The sequence below is a fragment of the Lissotriton vulgaris genome, unplaced genomic scaffold, assembly GCF_964263255.1.
Source record: "Lissotriton vulgaris unplaced genomic scaffold, aLisVul1.2 SCAFFOLD_246, whole genome shotgun sequence".
NCBI lineage: Eukaryota > Metazoa > Chordata > Amphibia > Caudata > Salamandridae > Lissotriton > Lissotriton vulgaris.
In genome coordinates, this window is record NW_028249872.1 from 880,413 (window position 1) to 892,644 (window position 12,232).

General features: G+C 45.2%; 1 protein-coding gene across 1 annotated transcript in view; it reads left to right on the forward strand.

The window, feature by feature from the left end:
- LOC147663463 (vomeronasal type-2 receptor 26-like) overlaps positions 1–12,232 on the forward strand; it is a 539,064-nt gene that overhangs the window by 466,711 nt on the left and 60,121 nt on the right. The window contains exon 3 of the mRNA XM_086950432.1: positions 7,381–7,504. Coding sequence (XP_086806558.1) covers positions 7,381–7,504 — 124 coding nt within the window. The remainder of the gene's footprint in view (positions 1–7,380; positions 7,505–12,232) is intronic.

Consider the following 12,232-nt stretch of genomic DNA (forward strand, 5'->3'; position numbering starts at 1 on the left):
CGCGTAAGCAGCTTTGCAACCAAGATGCCAACATTGTTTGTAGATACGACGTTTGAGCAGTATCTCACCAGTTGTTTAATCAGAAAGGGCAGCGCGCACTAGGGAGGTTGAAACGCCATTATTAGTTACGAGGGTAGAACATCAGCGGCGACTTAGTAGCAAGTATATAGACGGCGGACACCCGCCAGAGAAGTTAATAGCAAAATCCCCGTGAAGTAAACGCTCGGCGAAAGCCACTCACTGTTACCTTTGATAGTCCAATTGTTTACACGGTTCAGTTATACACTTTTCTATGAGAGATGAACAACATGTAACGCGCACCAAATGAACCTAGAGCTTTATATAACCAAGCGCTAATATAAATGAGTTAAGATGATTAATAACAGTATATGCAATGAGTTTTATGACATCACTGATGATGATTTTTTGATTTTTTGATTATTGTAGAACTCATTTCCCTGATGAAGGCAGTAATCACTGCCGAAATGCATTGGATTTCATGAGGAATAAATGAAATTATGGATAACAAAACATGTTTTGAAGAAGCATCATTGTAATTAATTTGAACTTTAATTTCGGATTGAACATTTAGAGCTGGTTGCTCAGCACGAATCGGTGCCCAGGGGGACAGTAATACCCAGCTAGGTATCACTGCTACTTGTGGTTTATTGAAATTTAGCCACGGATATTGGCCACTATATCAACCAGCACAAAGGGAAACAGCAGTATTGTACATTTTTGCAAACTGCACCCCTAGTAGAATTCATTGTGGGGGGACCTGTTTCATTGCCAGCAGGTTTTCTTACACACAAGCCCTCATAAATATTTTTATTGAATTTATTCTAAAAAACAAGACATAAAAGATTACAATACTGCAGCATACAGTGTGCATTGAGTCACATTAATATTCATAGCAATGCTGTTACAGTTTGTGGTACCTTATTCTGTTGAACTGAGAAGGAACAGGGAGAGAGAGGGGGAAGTGGGGAGGAGAAGAAGAAGTGAAGGGAAGGAAGGAGAAGGAAGGGATGAAGTGGGAGGAGGAGCCACTCAGTCAATAATAACTAAGTGTATAATCTTTATATATAAAAACGAATGTATGTCTGTCTGTCTGTCCTTTATGCATTACTACACCATTCATTTGATCGCCATGAAACTTTGGGAAGTTGTTAAGTACACTCCCGCGAAGGTTTGTGGCATAAAAATGCTTTAAAGATCAGCCCCCCAGGGCCCTCATAATCTTTCGAATACTGAATTTGCAACCACAATTTTGCAACGATACAAGACTTTTGGTGAAAAAGATGATGAACAATGTCATCGAAGCTAAAATTTTGAATGGGAAATTCAAGGGAGAAGATGTACTGTTGCCACGTATTCCAATGATCCCAACAGATTAGCCATTTGAATTCAAGCGTTTGCCGTTCCCGGTGCGACTCGCTTTTGCAGTGACCATCAACAAAGCACAAGGACAATCGCTGCAAGTGTGTGGACTAGATTTGGAGAATCCGTGCTTCTCACATGGACAACTGTGTGTGGCCAGTTCACGCGTCTGAAAAAATTCTGATTTTTTTTGTGTACGCACCAGACGGAAAAACAAAAAATACCGTGTATCCACAAGCACTTGGATAAATAAACAGAATTAAAACGACACTGTAACAACTCGGAAGAACCAGGACGCACACTGGTTCTGGGTAAATAGGGTTTTATTTTCTTTACAGTTCTTTTGTATCTACTGGTTAGTCTATCAGCTGCAAAGCTAGAGGGGTCCGTGGTGGTGGGAGGTTTCCGGTACTTCTATACAGCTAGCTGACTTGTCCTCGAACTTCCTTCAGACCGTACTGCTCTGCAGCTAGCTGGCCGGGTCTCGAACTACCTTCAGTCCGGAGATCGTATGTTAGCCCCAAAGTAAAAAGGACACAAAGGATAGGTTTAATATGCTGCTATCCGATACTCTAAATCCCCAAAAAGGGGCCGGGAGTGAGGGAACACCTAGGGCACTCGTGGCATGTGCACTCTATTTACAGCAAAGAACGGGGCTGGGGTGAGGCGTGTTGTGTCTCTCACAAGGGTACAGGGCGTGAGGGATAGTTACAGGGGGTTGACGGGTGCTTTGAGCCATGACCCTGAGTAACGGCTTAAGGGCGGCCCCGCCCCCCTACCAAACCCTCTATACGTTTCACATACCTGGGTTAGCCACGCTCTCCCGTGAGCGTGACTCGGGGATAGATTGGGTCATTGGCCTCCTGGCTTTACGCCTGCAGGCCCTGTGTTTCCTCCACCGAACGGCTCCACTCCACTGCCAAAAGGTCCTTCCCTCCTTCTGGTTCCGGTCTCGTCTCTCCAGCTCTCTTCTTCCGTGTCAGTGACGTCACTCTCCTGGAAGTGGGCTTCTGGGCTTATATCCAATGTCCATCCGGCGGGACTCACTTGGGGCGGAGTCTCGTCACAGAACAGAGACCAGTTAAAGGAACCGTGTCCTTTTTCTTCTTCATCATCCGGCTCGGTATTCCATGCCCAGGTCTCCTGTTGGGAGAGAGAGAGTGACGGAGGTAAGGCAGTCCACCAGTCCCTCGATGCTCCTGGTAACACCTGATTCAGAAAAGGGGGTGGTGATGAACAGAGTGTCTGAATTAAGCAGACCACTCTTACACAGTCCAAAGATCAGGGCTTGATCCATCACCGTTATTTATCTCACTGCACCATCCCAGCTCAGAACCTGGCTATATGCAAATCAGTCTGTCCCTGGCCCAGTGCATCATGGGAACAGGGCAGACTAAACTACCAAGCCAATTCTTCACCAGAAAGGAGACAAGCTACCGGGGACCGGTTTCTGGCATTTCAGCCTTCTTCGGCCCGGCTTGCTTGAATCCTGATGGTGCAGTGAGAAAGGGACTCATGTCTGAGTATACCCTGCCACACTTATAATGGCCAAAAACGATTCAGAAAAGGGGGTGGTGATGAACAGAGTGTCTGAATTAAGCAGACCACTCTTACCCAGTCCAAAGGTCAGGGCTTGATCCATCACCGTTATTTATCTCACTGCCCCATCCCAGCTCAGAACCTGGCTATATGCAAATCAGTCTGTCCCTGGCCCAGTGCATCATGGGAACAGGGCAGACTAAACTACCAAGCCAATTCTTCACCAGAAAGGAGACAAGCTACCGGGGACCGGTTTCTGGCATTTCAGCCTTCTTCGGCCCGGCTTGCTTGAATCCTGATGGTGCAGTGAGAAAGGGACTCATGTCTGAGTATACCCTGCCACACTTATAGTGGCCAAAAACGATTCAGAAAAGGGGGTGGTGATGAACAGAGTGTCTGAATTAAGCAGACCACTCTTACCCAGTCCAAAGATCAGGGCTTGATCCATCACCGTTATTTATCTCACTGCACCATCCCAGCTCAGAACCTGGCTATATGTAAATCAGTCTGTCCCTGGCCCAGTGCATCATGGGAACAGGGCAGACTAAACTACCTAGCCAATTCTTCACCAAAAAGGAGACAAGCTACCGGGGACTGGTTTCTGGCATTTCAGCCTTCTTCGGCCCGGCTTGCTTGAATCCTGATGGTGCAGTGAGAAAGGGACTCATGTCTGAGTATACCCTGCCACACTTATAGTGGCCAAAAACGATTCAGAAAAGGGGGTGGAGATGAACAGAGTGTCTGAATTAAGCAGACCACTCTTACCCAGTCCAAAGATCAGGGCTTGATCCATCACCGTTATTTATCTCACTGCACCATCCCAGCTCAGAACCTGGCTATATGCAAATCAGTCTGTCCCTGGCCCAGTGCATCATGGGAACAGGGCAGACTAAACTACCAAGCCAATTCTTCACCAGAAAGGAGACAAGCTACCGGGGACCGGTTTCTGGCATTTCAGCCTTCTTCGGCCTGGCTTGCTTGAATCCTGATGGTGCAGTGAGAAAGGGACTCATGTCTGAGTATACCCTGCCACAATTATAGTGGCCAAAAACGATTCAGAAAAGGGGGTGGTGATGAACAGAGTGTCTGAATTAAGCAGACCACTCTTACCCAGTCCAAAGATCAGGGCTTGATCCATCACCGTTATTTATCTTACTGCACCATCCCAGCTCAGAACCTGGCTATATGCAAATCAGTCTGTCCCTGGCCCAGTTCATCATGGGAACAGGGCAGACTAAACTACCAAGCCAATTCTTCACCAGAAAGGAGACAAGCTACCGGGGACCGGTTTCTGGCATTTCAGCCTTCTTCGGCCCGGCTTGCTTGAATCCTGATGGTGCAGTGAGAAAGGGACTCATGTCTGAGTATACCCTGCCACACTTATAGTGGCCAAAAACGATTCAGAAAAGGGGGTGATGATGAACAGAGTGTCTGAATTAAGCAGACCACTCTTACCCAGTCCAAAGATCAGGGCTTGATCCATCACCGTTATTTATCTCACTGCACCATCCCAGCTCAGAACCTGGCTATATGCAAATCAGTCTGTCCCTGGCCCAGTGCATCATGGGAACAGGGCAGACTAAACTACCAATCCAATTCTTCACCAGAAAGGAGACAAGCTACCGGGGACCGGTTTCTGGCATTTCAGCCTTCTTCGGCCCGGCTTGCTTGAATCCTGATGGTGCAGTGAGAAAGGGACTCATGTCTGTGTGTACCCTGCCACACTTATAGTGGCCAAAAACGATTCAGAAAAGGGGGTGGTGATGAACAGAGTGTCTGAATTAAGCAGACCATTCTTACCCAGTCCAAAAGATCAGGGCTTGATCCATCACCGTTATTTATCTCACTGCACCATCCCAGCTCAGAACCTGGCTATATGCAAATCAGTCTGTCCCTGGCCCAGTTCATCATGGGAACAGGGCAGACTAAACTACCAAGCCAATTCTTCACCAGAAAGGAGACAAGCTACCGGGGACCGGTTTCTGGCATTTCAGCCTTCTTCCGACCAGCTTGCTTGAATCCTGATGGTGCAGTGAGAAAGGGACTCATGTCTGAGTATACCCTGCCACACTTATAGTGGCCAAAAACACCTGGGCCGTGTCCGCCTGGTCCGCCTGGTCACAGACACTTTGAAATGTTTTCCATATTAAAATGAATAACTTTCAATAAAAATTACATAATGTACATTGAATGTTATCATAACAAGTTTACTTAAATTTACTTTCTTCTGAGATCGCAGCAACGTGCGACGGGTGAGCTAGTGACTTATAAAAGTCCCTAATAGTCTCTAGTTGTTGCCTAAGGATCACTTTTGCAGGCATCATTTGCGCCCAAAACCAACAGCTCAGAGTGGCCAGAGGCTCCAGATCGGATATTTCCAACAAGGCGCCCTCTTCTGGGTTGGTAACAGTTGCATCACCTCCATTCTCTTTGTGCGTGCCCAGGTATAGCTCTAGAGGGTACCAGATATCTTAAGGTCTAGATTTTGCAGGCATTAAGTTCCAATAGGTGGATAGCCGTCACCGTCAGTAGAAGCCATGTCACCTCCAGCGGCAGTGGCCGCCTTTCCCTTTGCTTCGGAACTTGTCACTTTACAAGGAACAGGAGCATAGGCGTACGTTTGCACAAGTCCAATGGGACATCCTTTACATAGCTTACTAATGCAGCCCTCGGCAGGTGGTCCAAAGTAAATCCTGGGATTGCCACAATAGCATCAAAAACCATCTGGCAGAATCTCTGCATGCCAGGTCAAACCCATTCGGAGAAAGTTATAGCTAGAGATTGGTCATGGATAAAATCTATCCGGTGAAATACCCTTCATTGTCTAAGATATCTACACAAATAAGACAAGCACTCTATAGTAGCATAATAGGCAGAAAACACAAATAGATCAGTATATTTATTCATTTTTTTAAAACAGAGATTTTTTTTTTGTTTTCTGCTTTTCAAATTTTATAGAGTTGATATTTGATTAGGTCAAACAATGATTTGATTCTGCATTATTACATACGAGTAAATTCATATACAAACATAAATATATACAAATCCTATGTGATAGACGAGAAACGTTGAGTCAGGCAGTGCGGCAGATGTCTACAACGCGCGTTTCGGCAAGCATGCCTTCATCAGGTAGCCGTCCACTACTCAAAAACAGGGTGAAGGTTGGTGATATACTGTGATTTCAGCTCAGTGCAGGTATCACAATAAATAAAGCTGACTTAAATATAAAAGCATGAAGATATAGTTGGGAAAGTTCAATTTTATAGAGTATATCCTAGAATTCCTGATGGAATTAGGCAACCGTCTCTCGTAACTTCAGTGTGAATAAAGATAAGGAATACTCTTCACATGCGGTTCCACGAACGGCCGCAGAGCCAGCTACCACGGTATGTACCAAGTGACCTTCAAGCGATAAATAGTGGTTATCTGAGTCTTAAAGTTGATAAGTTTGAAAAATCTGATGATTGGCGCCGAGTTTCACATGTCAAAGCTTGACGGAAGCCGTTTTAACTGTTGTCAACGTTATTTTCCTTGAGTGATGGAAACAATAATGCGTCCGTCCTTCGGTCTCGGTGGTGCTGGCTCCAAACGGGTTCGGCGAAAAAATGATGCAGAATGAAGGAAACAAGCACTGGGCATGGAACAATACACACAGCGCTCCTCATCAAGCTGGCCCATCTTATGCAGTCTTACAGGATTTCAGTATGGGTGATGCAGGAAATTAAAATGCACCCAGACACAGGAGATAGTTAGGGTAGAGGGCATTCGATTGAGTGCAGCAAATGTTACCTTGCTCTTCCTTGAAGGGCTCCTCAGATCTGCTTCCCATTCCGCGCTGGCATGGGGCTGACATACAGGTGTGGCAACCTGCATCCTTGTATAAAGCCTTTTGACTAGTTTCCGCAGGAGGGGGTTCTAGGGTTGACTCAAGGACTTGAAATGTGGGGGAGGCTTGAAGAAAGAATTGTGCATCAACCTAATTGCCACTCTGAGCTGTTTGTTTGTAAATATGTCTAGCAAGGTCTCATTTGTGCCCAGGATGGCCTGCTGTGGTCTGACAAAGATGACTTCTGGGTATATATCTCCTATGGAAGTTAGCTGCAGAGAATGAAACCGAAAGCAGGTTCCAGCATTCCTCATGTTACGCAAGGAGTGGTGACCAATGAGTGGAAGCAAGAGAATAAAAAGGGTTCTTAGTTGGGCTTGCTGACGGAGGTCATTCCAGGCTGATGTTATCACATGTGCTCCACATCTCTCACTCCCTGGATCCCTCACACTGATGCAATTACCTGCTCCCACTGAACCTATGACATCAGCCCCTTATTTCTTTATTCTCTGATCTCTCACGTGACAAACTATATACATTCTTTCTCAGTCCGCAGGATGTGTGATAATGTTGACTTGTCCCCTTTTTTTCTTCCCCTGTTGATGTCTCACACATCTCCATCTCTTCCTCAACAGATCCCAACCTCTGTGTGCAGTGAGAGTTGTCCTCCTGGATACAGGAAGGTCCCTATAAAGGAGAAACCTGTCTGTTGCTATGACTGCACCCTCTGCTCAGAAGGAGAGATTACCAACAAGAGCGGTAGGTGGTAAAGCTTTGCGTGACAACCAAGGATCCTTTTCAAACGCCCAAATGAGAAGATGTTCAATTTCCTCATGAGTGTTAGTGTTAGTTACCTTGGCAAATAGCCCTCTTCATTTGAAATATTTACTTTACAAATGTTCACCATGGCAGTCACATGTAAATAAAGTTATTTGAACAGAATGATAATATAATTTAAGGATCCGCCAAAGCTAGATTTAGTCCATGGTCATCAACTAAACCACACCGTTCTTTCTTTTATTATCTCTCCCTCTCCATTCTCCCAACCGAATGATGGCTTTGAGGTGCTGCCACTGGTACAGTGGCACTCGGTGCCAATGTCAAGGAAGTGCCCTCTGCATGGCAGACTGAACTGAGATAAGAGGATCCTGCAGAGAGATTTGTGTGGGCAGCATTTTCAGGGGGTATTTTAAAGAGAATGACAACTGTGGTGGTAAATGCACTTGAGGGAGGATCTTAGATATGTCTATCACAGTTTTGACTCATGATATAGTAGCATAGAGGGTTAATGTTCCTGCTGCACAACATGTGACATGCAGATTACAGATTAGTGTTTTATGTAGATAGCTTACTGGGTTATCGCTTTTATCACATAGATCCTTCTGTACTTGGAGTTCAAAAGTGGCAATCCTTCAGATATAACGCATTGAGCTATGAACTGGCCTCAACATCTTGCAAGCAAATTGAAAGGCAGAAGTTTAGATCATTATTGTTTTTCTTCTCAATCTTTTGTTATTCCAACATTGCTAAAAAGGCATCCTTTGGGGGGCAATGCGATTTTATTAGCTTGCATCCTCGATCATGTATTACATTTATGGCCAGGTTTACAAAGACTTTGTGCATGGGCTGCTTCAGAAAAGTAATGCAAACCTGGTGCAAAGTATTGCTTTGGGGCTTACCATGGGTGGCATATTGACCTTCCCCTGCACTCACCCATAGATTTTGATTTCCATTTACTAACGCTGGTATGAAGGGATTGACATAAACAAATTACGCATCCATGAAACAGACATAAAGTTTAAAGAAGGAATTCGTTTCTCCAAACCTTTCAAACTTTACATACGTGCTGCAGAGTACAACTCACATACAAAGTGGTAAAGGGTTGCACTTTGTCAAATATAGAATTTTATGCCGGAAGGGCACCCTTCCAGTATAAAACCTAAGTTTGAAATCACCTGCACTCCCTTGCACCCTTGTGCAAGTGTGTGTGCATTGGTGCAAGGCAGCCTAAAGTATGCAAACACTGGAGGAGAGAGCAACAGCATCCTATCTTAGTGCCCCTTCGTTTCTCCATGGCAAGCACTGTAAAATGAAATGCCTACCTGTGAGAAAGTCATCCTTTTCACCCCGATCAGCCTCATTGTTTGATTGATACGGGTGGTAACTCACTCTGGTTGTGCCCGGGGCCATGAGAACCAGACCCAGGGCCAGTAGTCTGTGTCACCCTTAGGTGCCCCAGGGGTAGGGTGCCTTGCAACTATAAACAGGAACATTATATAAGAGATGTTTTATATGCCCAGGTGTAAGAAAAACTGCATAGTTTCCCATTTTAGCACATAGGCTCCAAAGGATAACATAGGAATACTTTAATAAATGATAACTATTGATAGAAGCCAGCTAATAATGTACTTCAAATATTAAACTGATCATTAGATTAAATCCAATAACTTGTCATGTTTAGATTTAATATAACTATCACTGAAAAATACTTATAGAACTATATTTATGATATAGTAACAAGCCAGCCTTCCATCAGTCTCTCCTGATTGGCCAGCCTTTGACAGGCTGGTCCACATTGCTCAGATGAGGTGAAAAGTGGCCTGAGCTAGGACAAAAGGCATCTGGTAGGAGGAGATCTGAAAGCTGCTGAGCAAAAAGCAGGGTGGGCGTGGAATAGCTAAATTGGTCTTTAAAGTGGGAATGACAGTTAGGTCAGGGCACAAGCTCACACTCACTCCCTGCACCCCAAGCCAGACAGGAGCCCCAATAAGTGAATTCGCAGAGGGGCTTGAAGGGAAGTGTTAAGGAACTGAGCCATGCCTGTGGTTGGGCTTAGCCAGATCTTAACCTCCAGAGATAATTCTCCATTTAGGATTTTTAAGAAATAGTGTTTCTGGAACAAGAACATGCCACACATTGGAGGAAGTGATCATACCTGCGGACGGCACCCTGCACCCCATTGATCAGGAGAGCCCTCATGCTTATCACCCATGAACACTGACTACATATGAGAGGGCTGCCCAGCAAGTTAGATCCCTGCTTGAAACTACAAGAAGAAGTAGGACTGACCTGCTGGAAGTCTGGCCTGCACAAAGAGGATTGCACTCTGAATGACCGCAACTGCTGCACACTTTTTGAACTACAGATTTAAGGTCTTTGCCTTGCCTTAAAAAGAGAAGGAGTGGACTCCCTGAAAGCTGCAACAAACACAGTTGATGGACAGACTGTAGAACAATGTCATACATTCACCCCAGTACAAGGATCTGGGCCTAAATCCATCGTTTATTTGCACTCCACACCACCCTGGGTTAGACACTGGCTATATGCAAATCAGCTCTGACCCTGTTCCTCATGGGAACAGTCCAGTCCGAACTACCAAGCCATGTCTTTCCCAGACCGGATTCAAGCATCCAAGGACCGGTTTCTGGCTATCAGCCTTCATCAGCCTGGATAGCTTGACTCCAGTGGTGTGGAGAGCCTGGGACTCACGTCTGAGCAACCCCAGCACACTCAGGGTGAAAATTGTAAAAAACACAGTTGATGGACAGAATGTAGAACAATGTCAACATTCACCCCAGTACAGTACAAGGCTCTCCACACCAACATACGTTTACACTATGGGTCCAATTACAATGAGGCTCGAAAAGGCTCTGACTGACATTTGGAGCCTTCAGGGTCGCATCATAATGGGTTGCTTGATTTTAGTTCTAGGTGGTCAGAAAGTAAACCAGCTGGTCAATCCGGCTGGCTTTCTATGGCCAGTATGAAGCCAGCTAGTAATTCCAAGGGTGGGCCATTCCGCCCTTGAGAGTATGATGCACAGTTTTCAGCAAGGTTTCCATGCCAGCCTATCCGACATGGAAACCATATCAGAAAGCATGTTTGTAGGCCCACCACGGGGCCCCCTGAGTGTGCAGACTTCTGGGGGGCCGAAGAGGGCACCCAAGGTGCCCCCTGTTGCTCCCTGCATCCCTTGGCAGGCTCCTAACCTGGACCCCCTGGCAGGCACCTTTGGGTGCCTGCCAAGGGGTGCAAGGATGAACCAACCCGCCCATTTCCCTCTGGGAGCATGCATTACGCCTTGGTTTACAGCAATAATGCATGCTCCCATAGTGAAAGGTAGGAATGCGACTGAACATTGTTCAGTTGTGTCCTAATTATGGGAGTGGGACCGCTGACTGTGTGTCTGTCAGTCCCAGGACCGAGTTAGTGTCAGGCGAAAGGAATTCTTCCCTATGTAGTAAATTTACACTCGAAAATAGTGAAAATCCAAATTGAAAACATTTACTACAAAGTGTAAGAGTACATTTAAATGTGTGGATTTTCTCATTTGTGAATTTCCTACATTTGGTTATTCACCATTTCAAAATGTAATATTAATACATCATAATTATTAAATAACATTAAAAAAAATAATTAATAGATTTGTTTTAAATTTTGAATATTAAAAAAATAACTGCTAATTGTTAAACTATTTAACTAACTAATTCATTATTAATTGTGTATACTTTTTAAGGCGCACACACAAAAACACATACACACATATGCACATAATTTAAACGTAAACCTAATTTAACTATTTTAACATTTTCTTTTTCTACTGTCATGTGCTTATCTAGGTTCCTGATCGATACTGTGACCTTATGCCCCTATTTGGCTATAAATCCATTTATTCCCTATATTGGCATAACCGTTCAAGTGCGATTTTCTGAAAAGTCATCTCTGGCCTCACACGAGCAGAGCCACAGAGCCACATTCCAGCATGACTCTCTGCTACTTCCTTTGCGACCAATTAGTGCAATGACAGAGCAGCAGTCACTATCTGATATTCCTAGATAACACTCCGAGTTCTTCAACAAGATAAAAACTTAGCAAACCTGGAAATCCCCGCTTGCTATGTTTTGATTAGTAATGGAACTCTAATGAGCAACTGATAACTATCACTTCCTAGTGACATCTTTAATTGACGTCTTATGTCCAGCAAACTTGCGTCAAACCCGGCACCTGTCAGGTATAAATATTACCAACGTTGCCTTAAGCGAGTGCGTTGCCTGTTGCTGATGCCAGCTGCCTGCATGACCCCGTGTTGGTAAAAACTAGCACTCTGTCGCTGCAGCTTGCTATCCTGTGGTGGTGAAGCTACTGATTACCATTATCGCCGCTACAGCGCGACCTATGGTGCAGTACGCTTGAGGAGCCGTGCAGCCGTCCTCTGCGAAGACATCCAGCCCAGCTGCCCGCGGACGCTGTCACCCCTCCTTCCTCGACGCGCTGAGAGAAGCCGCTGCCTTTCTCGTGCAGAGAAATCCAGTCCCGGCGCTTCCAGTTTACCCTCGCAGGTGACTGGGATATCGAGAGAGACCCCTGAAGGAGATACCAATCCTCCATCATTCTATTCAGAGGTATGGTGTTGACTAAACCCTTAGACGAGAATTCTTGAAACAAACCTTGGCAAAACCAACTTAACTTAAGCTACTTACTTAATCC